This window comes from Bacillus rossius, chromosome 11 (genome assembly GCF_032445375.1).
Source record: "Bacillus rossius redtenbacheri isolate Brsri chromosome 11, Brsri_v3, whole genome shotgun sequence".
In the NCBI taxonomy this organism is placed as follows: domain Eukaryota; kingdom Metazoa; phylum Arthropoda; class Insecta; order Phasmatodea; family Bacillidae; genus Bacillus; species Bacillus rossius.
The window spans coordinates 32,830,636-32,851,095 of NC_086338.1; the positions used below are offsets into that span (position 1 = coordinate 32,830,636).

General features: G+C 43.4%; 1 protein-coding gene across 1 annotated transcript in view; it reads right to left on the reverse strand.

Annotated features, from left to right (window-relative positions):
- The window catches only part of LOC134536776 (probable chitinase 10), a 108,608-nt gene that overhangs the window by 4,254 nt on the left and 83,894 nt on the right, over positions 1-20,460 (reverse strand). Inside the window, exons 33-40 of the mRNA XM_063376692.1 lie at positions 19,438-19,652; positions 10,653-10,879; positions 9,793-9,926; positions 7,217-7,428; positions 4,970-5,105; positions 3,147-3,289; positions 1,361-1,546; positions 1,070-1,195 (exon numbers count right to left, since the gene is read on the reverse strand). Of these exons, the coding sequence (XP_063232762.1) occupies positions 1,070-1,195; positions 1,361-1,546; positions 3,147-3,289; positions 4,970-5,105; positions 7,217-7,428; positions 9,793-9,926; positions 10,653-10,879; positions 19,438-19,652 (1,379 nt within the window). The remainder of the gene's footprint in view (positions 1-1,069; positions 1,196-1,360; positions 1,547-3,146; positions 3,290-4,969; positions 5,106-7,216; positions 7,429-9,792; positions 9,927-10,652; positions 10,880-19,437; positions 19,653-20,460) is intronic.

Sequence of the window (20,460 nt, forward strand, 5' to 3'; positions counted from 1 at the left end):
GGTGGAGATAAAGCAGACAAATAACCAAAGCGCACTTCATGCGATCACGCCGTAAATTCCTCAAAAAGACCTTGTTATAGCCGTGATCTCGCTATTACCGTGCTCGCTATAACGGGATTCTCCTGTAGTTTCATACTACGTATTGGTTACACGTAGCATCATTAAACATTTCTTTGTTTTAGAAGTATTTAATTTGAGTTTATGATCAGTTTGTAAATACGTGTTCTATTGTTTGTTTTCCAACACCAGTGGTGTGATAATGATACCATAACTTCTCGAGTCTGATAGGAGAAGTGGTACTGGAGGCAGGAAGGGGTAGCAGGGACAGTTGTTGCTCTACACGTTTGTGTGGGAGGAAAAAGCATGTGTTTTGCCACTCCAAATCTTTACCGAGAGTCTGGGAAAATTTGGTGCAATGCTGGTAAGTGTTTTGTGCAACACTTAGTGTCTAACGTATGTGGGTTTTTCTTAGCCTCCTTTTCCACCCTCCCACTCAAAATTTCGTTCTGGCCCAACTGTGTGGGAGTGTATGACCTTCTGAAACCCCTGGAGCTTGTGATGATCTCAGTAAAACTGTTATGTCATATGGCAGCTGTATTGGGGCCATGGCGGTTGAATTGTTAGTTCAGTGGGGTTAGATTTTTTACAAGTGGGAAACATGAAACTTATGAACGTTCCAGTGTGTCAGAATAAGATGTGTTAATTTCGAAGAAATGATTTCCAATGAAAAAATGAATTTTTATAATTTTAATTTTAATATTAATGTTGTATTCTTTATAAAAACTAAAAACAAAAAGGATCATTATAAATTTCTGGAACTTTGGTTGGTAACTACAGAGAGGTAAATTAGGAGGTTTGACATCCTGTGATAGATTGAAATGTAAATTTTATAACTACTTCAGGTGTTTTAAATAAGTTTTTTTTAGGCCAGAACTACTTTGCTTACTTGTTAAAAGCCAGAGAACTCGGTTGCCAACAAGTAGGCTACGAACCTCTGGCATGTGAATGTGTTGTGTTAAGAGTTCAGTTGTTCATTGTTTTAGCTTCCTGAACACCGAGATGCACTGACCTTGCGCCTGATGTCGGACACGTCGTCGTAGGACACCCACTGCGTGCCCTTGTAGGCGTAGGGTCCTATCCTGCCCTCGGGGTCCCGCACCGTCGTCCACCCTTGGTTCTTCACGCTGTGGCAGATCTGTCGGCAGAACAAGCAGCATCGCTCTGTTTCAGTGCTCCCGCATCAAGCAACAGAAACCTTTATTAAAGTTTAGTACACTTTCTGACATTTAAGATGCAGAGTGTTCTTGTCTCTGTTAAAGTGATAGAGTGTGTTGAGCTGAGCGCGGGTGGTCTGCCTCACCTCGTAGTAGGCGAGGAAGCCTCCGGCCCGCGTGAACTCCCCGGCCTCCCCGGGGCCGTAGCTCTTGGCGTTCAGGCCGTGCTCGCCGGCGTCCTTCAGGCTGAACGACTGCCCGTACATCGGCATGCCCATGACCAGCTTCTTCCGGTCCGCCCCTTGCTGGATCCAGTAGTTGATGGAGAAGTTCTGCGACAAGCAAGCACCTGTCTGGGCGCCGGACTGGGACTGGGACTAACACGTCGGCTCAGTTCATTTACTTTCCATTGTTGCCATCTTGCAGGCACACCCATCAGTAATCACATTTACGCAAACAATAAAACACGCGTAAAACAAGAGCAATGAAGTTAATGACAAATACTAGAATCTTAAAAATATAGTAACCTTCTAACCCATACATAACATAGAATTGTCACAGTTTCATTTTAACTCACAAATATTTGCATAGGACTTTTAAGAAAAAAGGAAAGAAACAAATAATTTAAAATCCAGATGTTTCAAACCCTATTTTCAGATCTAGATACTATTAGAAAAACTGTTTTAATTTTTTAAAAATTGTTGTATGACTATGAGGAAAGAAGTATGTACTTGCATAGGTGTTAAAGATGCTTATAGATCATAATGAAAACATACAGCTAACTATCATTGTGACTGTGATTTTAAGTTCCATGGTACTCAAAACAAATTCAAAAGTTTATAGGTTGCCTTTTAACTGACTATATTGACTACAGACATGATGGAATAAATGAATCTGACAAGAAGAAGGTAAAGCCATATTTAAAATCAAATCTAAAATATTTGTTTGTTTAATTTATACAATTAAAACAAGTGAGTGAGTCTTTCAGTACTCACCAGTGATGTCTAACATCTAACCTGTCGTATCACAAACTATGTATTAACATGTATTTTAATACAACACATAAAATTATAGATATTATATTATACATTACACATTATTTCACAACACATTTATAATGTATTCGAAAAGTCAGATGGCAAAGCATCGTGCTGTTTAAGACTGCTGTTAGCATAACAAATTTAAACAGCTGTGTCCTCTTTTTCTTTCACCTTTTTTGTCTCTGTCTCTCTCTCTCTATCTCTTCATATGCCATGGAAATGTTTGCGCTCTGTGACATGGTGCAACACAAGCGCCAACTGTAGGCTGCACCGAAAATTGAATGGCACATTCTTCTCCCTACTTCCTGTTACACATTTCTGTCTCATTCACGAAGTTACTCCCTCCAAAAGCTGTATACCAAGATCTAAGATGTTACACTTTTTAGTAATAATATTAATAATAATAATAATCTTAATAATAATAATAATCTTAATAATAATAATAATAATAATAATAATGTTTACCAAGAAGGTACTATTTATTTCTCAAATTAAAATTGTATGGTATGCGCTTATCCATACTTCCTGTTACACATTTATTTTGCATTTACGAAGTTACTCCCACCAAATGCTGTAAACTGAGAGCTAATATGTTACACACAAAAGAAAACTAATATGTACGTTCTTTGTGAAACTTTTAATATTAAACCTAAAATATATATTGCCATGACCCAAAAACTAATTAATTTCCTTCCATCTTTCCCCCCATTTTTTAATTGTTTATATTTATTTTAGCTTAACATATAGTTCAAACAGAATCAGAAACATGTTAAGAAATTTTAGTCACTCTGCCCGACATGGCTTTTTTTTTTTACCATTGATGTATTATGTACTGAGAATATTTTTTCGAACACCATTACTAAACGGGAAAGATAAACAGTGTAAAACTTACAGCATTGAAGTAATCATAGGTATCGCCGGGATAGTAGTCGAGGGGTGCTACATGCCCTGTCTGCTTGTCCCAGTGGCCGTGGAAGTCGTACGTCATCACCGAGATCCAATCAAAATACTGCGACAGAACTGGCACGTCGTAACCTGCAAAACACATGCAATCAACTAACTCACTTTGCCCTTTTTGTGATGTATCTATAGCACTGATTTGATTAGGTTGTATAGACTGTGAATCAGGGGCGGCTCCACATAAAGTACCCCAGGAGGAGCTATCGCACAAAGAAGGATGCAGTTGCTAAACATAGCAATAAATAGTTCAGAGATGGACCTAGGAACATTTACCAATTTATGGTCTCAAATACTCAATACTCCCAATTATTCGGGTGTGGGTTATCCGTTTTGCGGACTAACTGTGCCATATTTCACTTTCGTAAACCGTAAATACAAAAATAATTTTTGACTTCTTATTTCTATGCGCGCACAATGGAAACTTCTAGTTTAGCATTAAATACTATGCAATGAATTAGAAATCCAATGAATTAATAATGTGATAAATCAACAAACAATATTTTGTGTTTCCTCAGTAGCTATTTGCTTCCTTCATTGCATTGGATAATTATTTCCGACAACACCAAAGTGTTCAGCAAACGTTTGTATTCCGCCATCCTGCATGTCAACACCATCTCTGGAGAGAAAACCCAGAAGCTTTCAGGACTAGTTTACCTTACACCACTAAGATGCACTTTATGGCAAATGCTCTTGTGGAAAATAATGGCAGACATGCATTTAGTAAGCAATAGAGTCGGAAATTACGTTAACAGGTTAAATAATCTTTCTAATAATATACAATGTCAAGTTTATGCTTTTTAAATTCTTATTAAGTTTTTAAAAATGTATTTTTTAGTTAAGTTTTCTAAACTGTATTTTTAGAAGAGTTAAAATGGCTAAAGGTAACTTTCAGGCATAAAAAAAACTGGTACAGATTATTGAAAGCACTTAAGAGACTTGCATTACACCTTCACCTTAATTTCTATGCCATATGTATAATGTTACGGTCACCGCTCAAATTTCACAGCTGTCCAATGCATGACGAGAAGTTAATACATACAATTTGTTTTGCTATACAAATGCTAATCAGTTGACGTCAGCATCAGAACAAACACCCGCTCCACAGACTAACACCTCCATGGTCAGAACAGCCTGCTGCCGTGTGCGCTGTCGTGAATCGAGGGACAAGAGCTTAGCAAGTGAACAGACGTTCTTAACATTAGAGTGTAACAAGTACCGAGGTTTAAAAAAGAATTGAACCGGGTGGCTATAATACAGTTCAGTAAAATTTGTTGACATTTTTAGAAAATGCACTTAGGATTAAGTGCTACGTGCATAATGTCTGAAAACAATTTCATAAAAAAGATGACAAAATCGAAGTACATTTTTAATATCAGACATATTGTGATAGTACCATCTGCCTATTTTTTTGACATAGCAGAAATGGACCCTGACCACCTAGTCGTGTCAGGGTCATCTAATCTAATGATTTTTTTTTACGGTTTTGACCGTTATAGTAATATGTTGTATTTGGCAAAATTTTTCGTCTTGAATTGCAGCATAAAATGCCCTGTCACAAAAATAAAAAAAATAAATAGTCAAATATACGTGCGTTATGGTTTACAGAAATCAAATGTGGCCCCGTTAACCCGAAAAAACGGATAACCCCCAACCGGGTTAGTCGGGAGTCTAATGTATTTTATTTGACTGGTCAGCGGGTGTTCCAGACTTGTGGTGCCAGCGATGACAAGCGCAGCGTGGTGGGGCAGTGCTCACCTTGGTCGATGACGACCTTGCTAGGGGACACGGCGGAGGACAGCAGGAGCCCCCGTGGCTTGAAGGCGGAGCTGAGCTCCCGCACCAGCGCCGCGAAGCCCTCTTTGTCCGACTCTGGCCCCTTGTTGCAGTCCACCTGTGCGGACATACGTCACGTGTAGGGGCAAGACTTCATGGTTTTATTCATAGGTGAACGTCGTTTCAAAACAGGCTGTTTCAGCTTTATTGTTTTTATTTTCACACTGCATCTTATTTTAAAAAAAAAGCTGTATTATCCAACAAATATGAAATTAAAAGTATTTACTTATTTCACCAAGATAGTCTCATGATTCACTCATACAATAAAATCATTAGTAATAAAAAAACCATGTATACACCCCACTCGGAAACCTAAAAATAAATCAGGAAATAATTTGGGATTGAAAAGTGTGCCAACATCATTACTGTGCAAGATCAAACAATGAAATATTAATTTTTTTTTCAAATCCATTTAATGCATACATTTTTTAACAAAATTCATACTAAAATAATTTATTTACCATAATAAAAGATAACATTGTTGTAATTTCAGTTAGGTTTTGTCAATTTTTCGACTGATTAGTAATTAGTTCTTAACAAAGGTGTACTTCTTTGAACTGAGTAGAATAGAATGTACTTACCGATGTGCTAAGTAAAAATATTACATCATACCAGCAGTTGGCATTTTCCTGTGTGCTGGATTTGGCAATTTAATATGGCTGATAATTTCATACGCTGGAGAAACATGCAGATTTTTTTATTGTGAAATTCACCATGACATTTGGCATACTGTGATATTCTGCAGATCAAACACAACATTTGTCACATGAAGTACTGGTAAAAACAATGATATAGTCATTGAAATTAAAACATGCCTCCAAAAGTTCCCAGTTTTATAAATTTATAATAGGGTGTTATTATTCTACAATAATATATTATTGCAGAATGTTAAGAAACTTAAATAAAATATTTACATGGTAAATATTTACAGGAAATAAGCAGTAAAAGTTGTTTAATCTGGTGCGTTTAGGACCACGGCTGAACCAGATAAATGGATCTCCTGTATTCTTGAATGTCAGTATAGTTTAATGGAAATATCAAAGAAGAAATAATATTCCGTACAATGATAACTATTTAAATAAAACTTGTAATAAGTGGCTCTATGGCAAGGAAACATAACATGAGCATTATGTTTGGAAAATCTCTGATGTCGCATTGCATATGTGATTCAGATGTCTTTAAACATCAGAATCTCCCCTTCCCCTCCGATGCTAGTGAATTTATCAGTACTGGATTACATAATGTGCGAAACTGAAGAATTTTGGATTAAAGAGTGGCGACTGCATAAAACAAGTATTTTGAAGCCCATTTTTTTATAAAAGTTAATGAACATATTCTTTACTAATTTTCAAAGCTAAATAATTATTGTATTTACCTGAGTATAACGCTGTGATTTTTACCACAGTTACCATTATAAACACAAAATTGTATTTTGCCATTGGGAACAACTTGGTTGAAAAACTACAGGTTCTGCCTCTGAAATGTGTCACTTAAGCCACTTTAGATAGCCGCTGATTCCCGCATACTGAACCTCCATTTAGTTTAAAAACTACATGCTCTGCCTGTAAACTGCATCACTCATGCCACTTCAGTGCGGGGTGGCTTCCTGGACCTCTGGACAGGCGTGACAGATGACAGATGACAGATGAGAGATGCAGGATGAAGGAAAGGGATCTGCTTGTTTTCACCGTGGCACCACCTCCCCTACTCTTCCACCCTCCAACATTACCACCCGCCTGTATCACCACAATCTTTGCCTTTTGAACTAGTCATAAAACACAATGTTTCTTTTTAACTGCAGCTTGGTGTTTCAAAAGAGACTATGTAAATAACTCTACTCTACTGGCACCACAAAGGGTTTAGTAAATATGGAATAAATCTAATTATTTTAATAATATTCAATTGCGTTGTACCTGAATTGTGATTTCCATTCCACAAAGTCTTTTTCAGAAATTCAAAATCATTAACTTTGGGGTTGCGTTGTATTCAGTGTTGCATTATTTTCGGGTAAATACGGTAATGGTAAAACACCAAAATCAAATGTACGTGACATAATGAATACCTATTTCAGTTTCACAGTAATCTAAGAACGCTCCACGTACAAGTCTCTGCAGCATGGAACGTAAAGGACTGGCAGTGTTTGTCGCGAGAGTTGCGGTCGAGGCTCACCTGCCAGCACTTGGGGTACTCCCAGTCGAGGTCCAGGCCGTCGAAGCCGTGCTGCTCGATGAACTGGACGACGTGGTCGACGAACTTTCTCCTGGCGGCCGGGCTGTTCACCAGGCGGCTGTACTTGTCGCCCAGCGAGTCGTTCCAGCCGCCGATCGCTATCACCACCTTCAGCCCTTTCCGCTTCAGGTCCACCACCTTCTTGTAGAAGCCTGCGCAGGCATTTACACTGCGTCACTGAACGTCCGAACTGCAATTCCTTTTATGTCAACATTTGCACCTCTTTCAGCAGGTTGAAAAATATGTACTAATATATAAAAATAACTGTTTGTTATAAAAATAATGGATTTTCTTTAGATGGTATGTATGTTTAATAAATCTCATGAGTAAAATTTCCATTAATTTCTGTATGTAGAGGCTGCATGTCACTGATAAATTATATACAATGTCTGCAATGACAATTCAAAATATTACTTTAAAAAAAATTTAAATGCTGGCCAAAAGTTAAGTGTGAGTTATTTGATTACTGGTCCACACTGTGATTGTTAAAGCAAAAGAAAACTTCATGTGAAAAAAAGAAACTGCAATTGCATTATCGTGAAAAGAAGGATTGGAAACCAGTGCAAATGGTCAGCTTCGAGCCCACAACCTCTTCTTATTTTGTTCCTTACTTTTAGCTGGAAGAAAAAAAACCTTAGTTTGAATTGGCAATTTGTGGATCTGGGTGTGTGTGAAGTAAGAGTCACAGAATTCAGTAATGATACTTTAATTGCTAGGATCACGAGAAGCATGATTCAACACATTGACCCCCCCCCCCCCAAGTTGTGGTGGCTCCTGCCTGCCTATCTGCCTTGACGTCGTCCAGGGGCTACGCCCCTCCTGTGAGCCCGATGTACCCCTCCATTATCCTCTGTCCCTCCGCCTGCCAACTTCACATCTTGAACCTGTGTGTGTGACATGTGTTTGAACAGCGTGCCACTAGTCCCACTAACTATTGCAAGAGAGTGCAGTAGAGTCAGTGCCTCGTACCCATTAAACGTAATTCATTACTGATAACAGTTTATTTCTTTTGCATTCCTGAAGGGCTATAATATTTTTATATTAATAGCATCTAAAGACATAACTTTCATTTTATTAATTTTATCCATGTCTTGGAACACATCCCGGAGAAATAATATTCAGTAGAACCCTGTTATAATGCTAAGGAAAAATACATTATAAGCAGGAAAATGTTATAAGCAGTAGACACCAATCTAGCACCTGTCAGTGCTTAAACGATTTACCAATTGACTCATCAAGCTATGTAAACAAATTTAAATTTAAAACCATTGATGAATACACTCGATGCTTTAATTTGCTTGACCAAGCTAACAATTTATCAATTACTTTGTGCTTCCAGCTTTTATTTTATTTGTCGTTAAAAACACACTGTCACATTTCTGTAAAACGATTCACTGTTCGTGACAATGATGATGAAATAAGTTAAACTCTTCATCATTTTTTATTTGTGTAACTGCGGGTTGGCAAACTAAAATATTGTAGGACTGTGTACGTGCATCTGAAAACACTAAAATGGCAAGGAATGGAAGGATTCGAAAAGTTTTTTTTCAAGACAAAGGTGCCAACAAACGTGTAACTGCAAATGTTATATACCTTCTATACATTGCATACACGGCATTAGCTAGCACTAACATGTAGCACTAATGTTCTGACACACATTTTGTTTTTCCATATAATTGTAACTGAACAATCTGTGGTACAGTAGTGATTGTAAACAATGCACATAGTATGAACTAAACCTTTTAACATGTTAAACTACACAGATGGGATATGTGTTGGAATAGTTAAATTTTCAAAACTTTTTTTTTGCATTTATTGAAATTTATAAAGCAAACATTATAAGCAGGCGTAATATGCAGGAAACATTGTCCTTATGGGGAAAAAATTGGGACTTTGAAGATCTGACTTTCTAAGCAGGAACATTATAACAGAGTTCTACTGTATTATCACATATTTTATTATCTTGGTTTCAACTGTTTCTGGCACATAAAAATTTACATTCTTTTGATTTTTTTAAATTAGGTTTCATTAAGACATATTACATAAATAAATGGAATTCCTGAAGTTAATAAATACTGGCTGCTACATACAATTTACCCTGGGAAGTCTTTGGCATTTAGTACTTAAATGTTTTGAGAATACAACTGTAATAATAATGTAAATAGAAACTATGTTATTGTCTTTTTAAATCTTTTGATGTGTGATATATGCTTAAACAAAGGAACATTTTCAATATTACGCAATGAAAAATTGTAATGGGAGAAAATCTATGGAAACCAAAATGTATTTTTTTTTGGTATATATCTCTCCCCATAATGCGACGAAATACAGTATTATGAGTATGACTTGTCACATTTATTACATCTACACTATGTAAAATAAAACTCATATTGAATTGCTGCTTGAAACGTAAGGCAGTAGCCTTTTAAGAGCATTTGCACCTGGAAGTTGCATAACTGTCTGTCTATAAACATGAACAATAAAAGTACTCGACTAGGTGCAGAAGGAGGACTTACTGTTGTCAATGTCGGCCCAGCTGTCATGTGGCTTGATTGTGAGCGACGTCCCGTCCAGCACTGCGAACCCGTAAGCGATGTGCGTGCACAAGGTGTCGTCTATGTCGTCGGGCAAGTACTTGCCAATGCCCTGCCTGGAATCAACAACTGCCGTGCTGACTGCCGGTTGGTGACGTGTTACAGACATACTTTCAAGGTGTGACATTCTGTGGCATTCGGAGAAGCCATCACTCACAACGTTGAGCTCCATATCAGGAAAGTTTATAAACATGTACGAATAAAAAAGGTAACGAAAATGAGTTTAAAACGTAACGGGGCATATGCTCGTTACGACTTTTCCAGACTCGCAGAGCGAGTCGCCTGACTGAGTCAATGGAACTCGTAAGTGGTATTTTAAAGGGCAAGTAGACACAAACACACTGGGGGGCAGTCAAACTGGAGCTGTCTTCTTAAGCTGGAGTCACAACGCCACGACAGACACGACACGCTCAGTAGCCGATGAAATACAAGGTCGCCGTGACTGTCAGCCATATTAGAAAGAATTGCAGGCTTAGGTAACTGCTCCCTGATGATGGCTTCTGCAACATCGACTGAAACTTCAATGACATCTCACTTTTGACATGGCTACAACCCAGAAGCCAAGCAACTCCAGCTATATTAACGCTACTCTGTCATGCTGAAATGATGTACGATGTATAATCTGATATGGCATTGTGACTAGCTTCAAGTGCAAGATTAAAAACTGTCAGGAAAAACTCTGTAGCTTGTCGAGGAAAACCTGCAAATGTCAGGGAATTTTAAAAATTTAAAATAGTGGCAACCCTGATTTGCAGGTGCGCAGAGCGATGAGCGATGCCCACCTGTACCAGGCCCAGTTGGTGAAGTAGCAGACGACCTTGTAGCCCGTGTCCTGGGTGGCGGTGCCCGGGGTGGAGGGTCGCCGGGTGGTGGTGGTGGTGACGGTGGCGGTGGTCGCCTCGACCCAGCTGGTGCTGCTGTGCGGGGGCTCCGTCGTGGTCGAGCCGGGACTGGGGCCTCCCTCCGCCCCCGTGCCGCACACCGTGTTCTCCGGCCAGTCGCAGTGGTCCTGGTGGCACCGGCACACACGCTGCGTTCACTTGGCCTGACGGCTGTCACTTTACACCATACTGATACTGATGGTGTATAGAACATACAGTGAAACCTCATTACAAATTACCTCACTTTAAAGTATATATATTTCAGTTCCCAACAAAGTGTTTTACATTTAGTAACAGTTCATTTCATTATTAAGTACCAAAAAGGTGGGATTTTTTAAGTAGGTACATTGTAATGAGATTTCACTACAATATGATTCTCTATAAATTGGTAATAGTCTATTTTAATGTCCTAATCATTATTTATGTAGCTTCAAAAAAAAAATTGCTAAGGGAGAAAATAAAAAAATTTTGCCAAAATGTTTTTGACAATTAATTACTTTAGTTTCAGGATGAGACATAGTCATTGCCATTTTAAAAGTTCACAATAATATAAGAGAGTTTGTCGTAGAGTCATGGTTGTTTTATATAGATGGTCATCTTCGTCTTCTATTCGAGGCCATAATAAACTAGATGTCATTCCATATGAATAGGGGGAATATTAGATATCATGCATTAAATACATGAACTGATGATAAAAAAAAATTGATACATATTTATCTTTTCTGATTGTTATAGAAAAACAAAATATGTCAAAACATAGTTTCTATAACCATTTCACATAAACTAAATGAACTTACTATTTACACTAAAATATTCAATTAATATTCATTTAACCACAACGTTTTGTTTGGTTATTAATTTCAATAACAGGAATTATTTTTCAAATTGATGTTGCCGATATTACTAAACAATATTCGTTGGCTTTTCGTTTGTTTGGGGACAAATGGATAGTGGATCTGTCGCTTGACATCCAACTGTTGAATGTACCTTGATTTCTTCTGGGAACATGTGAAAAATCATGCGTAAGGGACTCCTAATGAATCGTAAGCTCTAATCAGATGAAATGAACCACTTCAATACTGCAGAGACACTGTGCTATCACCAAGTCAGAATCAAGGTGGCTACGAGCATGTGATGCAGGCATGAAAACATTGATGCAAGCTTGATGGATAAGCTTGTAGCCTGTACCCAGCCTGACTCAAGATCACCTGCTAACTGAGAACACACCATACGCATGTTATACACAATTTAGTACTGTCTGCAGCAAGCATCTTTGTGGGTAAAAATTCATGGTGATTCATGGTGGTCACATTGCTGTAGGAAAGTTTCACAGCAACCTTCAGTAAATATTTTTATTACATTGTTTATACAGCTTAGACGTTCTTAATGTCAGCTAAAGTGCCGTACTGAGGACTAACAAGAAAGAAACCAGGGAGAGATATCTACCAAGACTTTGGCCAGGGCTGTCCACAGAAACTAGTGCTCAGGATCAAATAATTTTTACAGCTCCCTCTCTATTATTCAATGAACAACTCTTAAAACCTCACAATCAAAAAAAAATCTTTTGATTTTAAACTTTACCATTGCCATAACTGCAAAAAAGATCTGTGCATTTTGCTCTTTTTGATATTCCATTTGACTTTGCCAGAAAATATGCTATTTGTTTTATTTGAAGCTTCTGTTGTGATGCAGAGCTTTGCGTCTGATGTCAGGCTAGGCGTTTGTTGTGAAGCTTTAAAACCTGGAAGCCCAAGATTCATTCATTAATTTTTTTTTGTGTTGTATATGTTTAGCACGAATGAAGTTGGCTACTCAAAAAAAATAATCAAACATGGCACTTTAGGTTTGCTTTTATGAATGCTCAATATTAATATAATGCATGTTCAGATAATAACTTTTCTTGAAAGATTTTATATATAGGGCCCAATTGGATAATATCTTTGTTCAAACATTACAAACTTTAATTTTTTTTTATTTCAATCCAGTATTTTATAAAATAAGTGTAAAACAGCCTTGCTAAGAACAATATTCTCAATTCGACTTGACTTCTCAAATATTTTAAACATTCAATTTCAATTTTGTTTCGCATAAAAAAACTAGTACTATTGACATCGTACGGCCGAAGGCCACCCCAAAGCCCGACCTGCACCCGCCAGTACTCGACTCCGCTAACGGAAAGCACCCCTAGCCATGGCCCACCTGAGTCAAGTGAGCGGACCGCAGCCCAAGGTAGAGAATAGCGAACCATTTTTATTACGCATGCAACACACTCCCCGTGCCTACAAAATTCCCCACACAATAATAACGTAATCAAAAACAAACAAAAAACCCTAATTAATAAAGTGCGACGTAGGAGTGCCCGGGTCACTCACGTGTAGTTTTCTACTAAAACAGCTGTGAGTGCAACCCTTGCGGCCTTCAGCCTAAATTCAGTAGTGAAACGTGGGACGTAACGCAAACCGCCCCAAATTAGCATTATCATTCGCCACTGGAGTAGTTATCAAGAAACAGACAGTCTCCAGCTAGACTCTAATATTCAAACTTATTTTAGACAAACTTATTAAATGTCAATTCTAAAACATATATAGATATTAAGTTAATCATTAAGTTTTATTATGTGAATTTAGAGCCACTTAAAATTAGTTAATTATATAGATTTTTACGAATAACGGAACTTTAGAAACTCTGGCGCGACAGGGAGCTCACCCCTCCCCTCGCGCCAGGGCTGCACGCCAGTACAGCGCGACTCGCGGACCGGGACGGACGCACGTCCCACGGGGAGCCAGCATCTCTTTGTTTCACCGAACATCCATCTGGTAATTATAGTCACAACCAAAACCTTTTTTTAATACTCCCCGTGTGCACCCTGTAATACTCCCCGTGTGCACCCTGTCCTTTGTCCTTTTCCGGTGTAGGGCCTATCCCAGCCGCGTCAATTTAACACGCCCCACACAAAGCATTACGTGGGGCCGTGCAGTATACGGTACGAGCCGTCTCCCGCCACCCCAGAACTTAAGTTAATCGCCCAGTGCACAGGCACAGGCTACATCCAAGCTTAAACGTGTTTTTAATTTAGTAGCGAGCCGCGGTCCACACAGGTGGGCCCGCGCGTCGCAAGTTACCGATTACGAGATTAGCCGATGCTAATCGAACGCTCTCCCTCAACTGCGACTGGCGTGAGGACTTAATAAGTAAACACACGTAGAGGCACGCAGGTGTCCCTCTCAGATAACGTGTGGAGTGTAATCGTGTACGTAAGAGCACCACAGGGTGCCGTTTTGTCAAGTGTAATTGTAATAATAGTGTAATCAAAACTTCTACGTGCTCCGACGCCTCATTGGCAGTCATGTACCGCCGAGTAGACCTCGCGCCCAATGTAATGAACCAGTGTAAATCGTGAACAATAAAACGTCCACCCCGCACCTCCCGTGCGCGACGTGCGACCCGTAGAACAACCAGAACAGTGTATGTAAATTAACCTAAACAACCCAACCTAATCAGGAAACAAATTCCATCACCGCCGACGGTTCTAGCGGGCCACGCTGGGGCAACGAACCCACGACCATCACACGGTTAGACACCGAGCTAGCCTGGCGCCCTCCCAGAACAGAAATCTCTAAGAAAGCCAGCCACCCCGCTAGGACCTGCGCCCGACCTCGAACACGAGACCGCGGCGGACAGCAAATGGCGCCCCTGCGTGTGGCCAAATTTTGAACAAAATACGTGAAAACCGAACAAACTGCAAGAAAACGGCCATTTTGGACGCGCGAGGGTTAGACAGGCTGACGCGCCAGCAGCAGCGGACAAAGGATCCCTCTCCCCCTCCCCCAGCGCACGACATTCCAGCAGAACGCGCGACGCAGGCGAGCGACGTCACAGCCCAGCGGCCACCCCCAACCCCTCTTCACGTCCGCACCATCCCGCTTTCTCTTTCGCGTGACGGGCCGAACACCCTTTCCCCCCCCCCCCCCCTTCAATCCTCCACCCGTCCGCTTTGTGCAGCTGTCCGGGCGCTCTCGGCCATCGCCTCGCACGCCCATCCGCACCCCCACCCGCGCCGCGGCCATTCTCGGCCTCTGCTTTGTGCGGCTGTCCGGGCACCTGCCCAGCCGGCGAGCGCGACCCCGCGCGCAGACTGACCCGCGCGCACGACGCCACGAATGAAAGGACGAATCAACACAGCTGAACACGCACGATAACCAGAGATGTATGCGGACGAATGCATCGGGTGTTACCACCCCTACCCGAGTTGGTACTTAAACGGCAGGACCGCCGCGGGGTACGAGTGTGGCTATTGTCAAGAGTATCGCCTATATGGAATGACGATGTGTGGAAACCTGTCGTGTCCCGGAGGAAGTAGCATGGGCTACCACTATGACGAGTGTGCCGACCTATGGCATCGTGACTGTACCAACGAGCGTGAAGGGACTTTGCGGCGCGAGCCCTTCACCTTCACGTGCGCGCAATGCACCGCAGAACGAGCCACCCAGGTGCAGTATTCACCAGCGACGCTAATGATTCCTCCCCTACGATACACCGCGACGATTCACGACATCGAGACACCACTCACGCCGACGCATGACGTACCACGGGCGCCAGTATCACGAACGCACGCCCCGACGACATCCGTCCCGTCACGTACAACCGTCCCGACGCCGACGACCGTCATCCTGCCGCCAGCAATCCCGCTCCCGTCGCCTCCTGTCCCGAAGCCACCAACCTCGGCATCCCTCGTAGACCTGACGCCTCCCGACACAAGTCCGGAAACACCGTCACCAACGAGACCACGCTTCATCGACCTGACGCCACTCACGCCGACGTACTACGCCTCACCAAGGACGCCTTCCGTCCCGACGCCAACGCTCGTCACCCTCTCGCTGCCAATCCCGCTCCCTCCGCCTCCGGGCCCAAAGCCACCAGCCTCAACACCCCTCGCAGACCTGACACCACTCAACATGACTGTGACGACGCTTGACCCGCCGAAGCCGACCGAACGACGCACGACGCCGACCGTCCCACCGCAGTCTGTCACGACGTCCCGAACCCGCCTCGTGTCGGAGACACATCACGACGCCGGGATGGCCTCGCCACCGCACCTGACCACCGTCACCGTGCCGCGAAGGACCATTCCGACGCAACCCGCATCGTCTCCGACACACGCCTCATCCGGGACGCCACCAGACTCGACACCGACATGTCGCGCCACACCGTCGCCACCGCCTAGCTTCAACGTCATGCAGCCGTCCTCACTGCCACATGAGTACGCGGTCTCAAAAGGGACGCTGGACAACGCAACACCTAGGGCCACGACGCCGAGACGCCTGTGCGAGGCCCCGCCGCCTGGCTTCGAGCCTCAGTCGATACAACCCGCCAGAACGAAACAGACGCGCACGACGCTGACGCCGTCTTCGTCACCACCTGAGGCGACATCAGGAACCCCCGAGTAGCCACGACGCCACCCCTCGGCCGGCCTGCCACAGCAGCCGCCAAGGCGACGCGCACTCAAGCCGCCACAGGCACCACGACGCCACCCCTCGGCCGGCCTGCCACAGCAGCCGCCGAGGCGACGCGCACTCAAGCCGCCACAGGCGCCACGACGCCAACCCTCGGCCGGCCTGCCACAGCAGCCACCGAGGCGACGCGCACTCAAGCCGCCACAGGCACCACGACGCCACCCCTCGGCCGGCCTGCCACAGCAGCCGCCGAGGCGACGCGCACTCAAGCCGCCACAGGCACCACGACGCCACCCCTCGGCCGGCCTGCCACAGCAGCCGCCGAGGCGACGCGCACTCAAGCCGCCACAGGCGCCACGCCACAACAACGTGACGTCACCGCGGCTACCGGGTCGCCTGAGCTCCCTGCATCTGCCTGACGCAATGCAGGTCGACGCCCCGGCACCTGGACGCCCAACCGCCCCACCACCGTACGTGACCGTCACTCAGACGATGACACCGGTCATCGTCTGGCACGACGAGCCACGAAACGCCCGCATGTCGGCAAGGCTGAGCCGGGCCATGCCGAGTGCCACCCGCGCTTGCTGCCCGCCTGCCGAGAGCCACCTGACCTTGGTCGCCGCCGCCCCTGCCGGCCGGAACCCTGGCCACCACCGCGCACCGCCGCACGCTGCGAGACACCGCAGCCACACTCGGAACATCTGTCACCCCCCCGAGAACGAGTCCGGGGAGGTGCTTAGGGCACAACCGCAGAACGACCACGCCGACACCACCCCATGGTGACGGAACTGAACGACGAGGACGAGGAGGCCTCTACTCCAAACCCGCCCGGTACACCGGAACGGGAGAGGAGGCTGTACCCATCCACGCCGTACCAGATGCTGAGGGACGAAGTCAACAGGCCAGCACCCGGGTGTCCGACGTGGGACGACCTGTGCCCAGGACGCAGAGCCTACCAGCGGCGGCCATCACGGACACCACTGAAGCGGTGCTGCTGCCGAAGCTAGGGGCGCCCTCACGTGGCGGAGCCACTCGTGGCGCAAGGTCGGGCTTCTCGAGGGGGGGGGGGGGGGCGTTTGACATTGTACGGCCGAAGGCCACCCCAAAGCCCGACCTGCACCCGCCAGTACTCGACTCCGCTAACGGAAAGCACCCCTAGCCATGGCCCACCTGAGTCAAGTGAGCGGACCGCAGCCCAAGGTAGAGAATAGCGAACCATTTTTATTACGCATGCAACACACTCCCCGTGCCTACGAAATTCCCCACACAATAATAATGTAATCAAAAACAAACAAAAACCCCTAATTAATAAAGTGCGACGTAGGAGTGCCCGGGTCACTCACGTGTAGTTTTCCACTAAAACAGCTGTGAGTGCAACCCTTGCGGCCTTCAGCCTAAATTCAGTAGTGAAACGTGGGACGTAACGCAAACCGCCCCAAATTAGCATTATCATTCGCCACTGGAGTAGTTATCAAGAAACAGACAGTCTCCAGCTAGACTCTAATATTCAAACTTATTTTAGACAAACTTATTAAATGTCAATTCTAAAACATATATAGATATTAAGTTAATCATTAAGTTTTATTATGTGAATTTAGAGCCACTTAAAATTAGTTAGTTATATAGATTTTTACGAATAACGGAACTTTAGAAACTCTGGCGCGACAGGGAGCTCACCCCTCCCCTCGCGCCAGGGCTGCACGCCAGTACAGCGCGACTCGCGGACCGGGACGGACGCACGTCCCACGGGGAGCCAGCATCTCTTTGTTTGACCGAACGTCCATCTGGTAATTATAGTCACAACCAAAACCTTTTTTTAATACTCCCCGTGTGCGCCCTGTCCTTTTCCGGTGTAGGGCCTAACCCAGCCGCGTCAATTTAACACGCCCCACACAAAGCATTACGTGGGGCCGTGCAGTATACGGTACGGGCCGTCTCCCGCCACCCCAGAACTTTATTTAATCGCCCAGTGCACAGGCACAGGCTACATCCAAGCTTAAACGTGTTTTTAATTTAGTAGCGAGCCGCGGTCCACACAGGTGGGCCCGCGCGTCGCAAGTTACCGATTACGAGATTAGCCGATGCTAATCGAACGCTCTCCCTCAACTGCGACTGGCGTGAGGACTTAATAAGTAAACACACGTAGAGGCACGCAGGTGTCCCTCTCAGATAACGTGTGGAGTGTAATCGTGTACGTAAGAGCACCACAGGGTGCCGTTTTGTCAAGTGTAATTGTAATAATAGTGTAATCAAAACTTCTACGTGCTCCGACGCCTCATTGGCAGTCATGTACCGCCGAGTAGACCTCGCGCCCAATGTAATGAACCAGTGTAAATCGTGAACAATAAAACGTCCACCCCGCACCTCCCGTGCGCGACGTGCGACCCGTAGAACAACCAGAACAGTGTATGTAAATTAACCTAAACAACCCAACCTAATCAGGAAACAAATTCCATCACCGCCGACGGTTCTAGCGGGCCACGCTGGGGCAACGAACCCACGACCATCACACGGTTAGACACCGAGCTAGCCTGGCGCCCTCCCAGAACAGAAATCTCTAAGAAAGCCAGCCACCCCGCTAGGACCTGCGCCCGACCTCGAACACGAGACCGCGGCGGACGGCACTATATGTACAGGCCTATGTATGGCATTACTTGTATGGTTTCCTTGCAATTCTGTTAACAATATATTTGTGCTATTTGTTCTATAAGTAGAGACAAGATTTTATGGTTTTATTTTTAGTCAATTTCAATTTTTTAAAACAAGTTTTTGGTGTTGTTATTATTATTATTGTTTTTTATTTTTTATTTTTATAAAGCTGTTTTGTAATGCTTACTCAACTTTACATTCTGCATTTTTAATATAAAATAATTTGTAGTACACATTCAGAACATTAAAAATTAATTAGTGAGTAATTATGGTTTAAAAGCCATTCAATAAGAGATGCACAATAAAACAAATTAAATAAAATTTTCTGATTCATGCACTTTTGGTAAAATCTTTTTTGTCCGGAAATGACATTCCTTGAATTTCAAATATTAAAAGATTGCTTTTTTTATGATTTGAAAATTTTTTTAGTTAAATGCTACTTAAATCCATGATATGAATTGCATTTTGGTGCTATATGCGTATATGGTGTATTATCTTGCGTTTCGGTGATAAGTGGTTGGTTTATATCGCAACTCACCAGGCCTAAGAATACCGTGCCATACCGACAGAGGCTCGGGACTCACCATGTTCCACAGCAGGCCCTCGGGACAGCGCTGCTCCAGGGGCTGGCCGTACTGGCACAGGAAGTACTTGCCGCAGTCGGACGGGTGGGACATGAACACGCCCCGGCTGCAGTCCGGGGCCTCCATGGCCACCGTGGACACCGAGTCGGGCATCTCGGGCGAGCCCGGCTCCTCCGTCATGCTGCTGGCGCTCCCCGCCTCCGAGCTCTCGTCCACTGCGACCACAAGCAAATTTAAATGAAAAAAACAAACTAGAAGAAGATTCGTAGAGAAATTTGGATATTTTTTCTGCAACTATAAAACCACAGTTTTTTTTTTCTCCATGAAACAAACAACCTGTTATTACAAGTAAAAAATTTATCAAAAGTTTTCTATTTTTATGTAAATAATCAGTTGGCTCAATAAAACATATGTATTTCAAAGTTAAAATTTTACTGGTTCAACAAAATCCATTGCCAGGTTCCTTTTTTTTATTTTCTTGCATTTTACACCACTTTATTATGGTTTCATTTTAATGAATTATTTTATAAATTTACTTGGACTCTTGTGATGTTTGAAGGAAAAAATTTAATTATATGTTTTAATTAATTAGAAAAAAATATTTGACATTTGTGAATAGTTTTGTTTAAAATAAACAGTATCTGCAGAGGCCCAGTTGCTGGTACTGTTCGGAGACTTTGATCAGCCCCGAATGTTGCAGACCTGGCACCAGCTCGAAACTAAGCCTGCAGTTTCCCTGGTATTTTCCATCAGTTTGTATTAAGGACTCTTAAGAATTGTCAAAATAGGGCTTAATTTGTCTAGGATTTCAGTGCCGTTTGGGCTGGGTAAATGGGTACAGAGGTACACATTTCCCACTTGTGAAAGATCAGAGTTTGACCTCACTGGAAATCGAAACCATATTCAGGTAAAAAGTGTAGAACAACACAGAGCTTGGACATACGAAATGAAGTGTGCGGGCTGAACAGTTTGAAGAATTGTAGCAGTGAGGTCACAAGGATTTTATTTTGAGGGCTGTTCTAC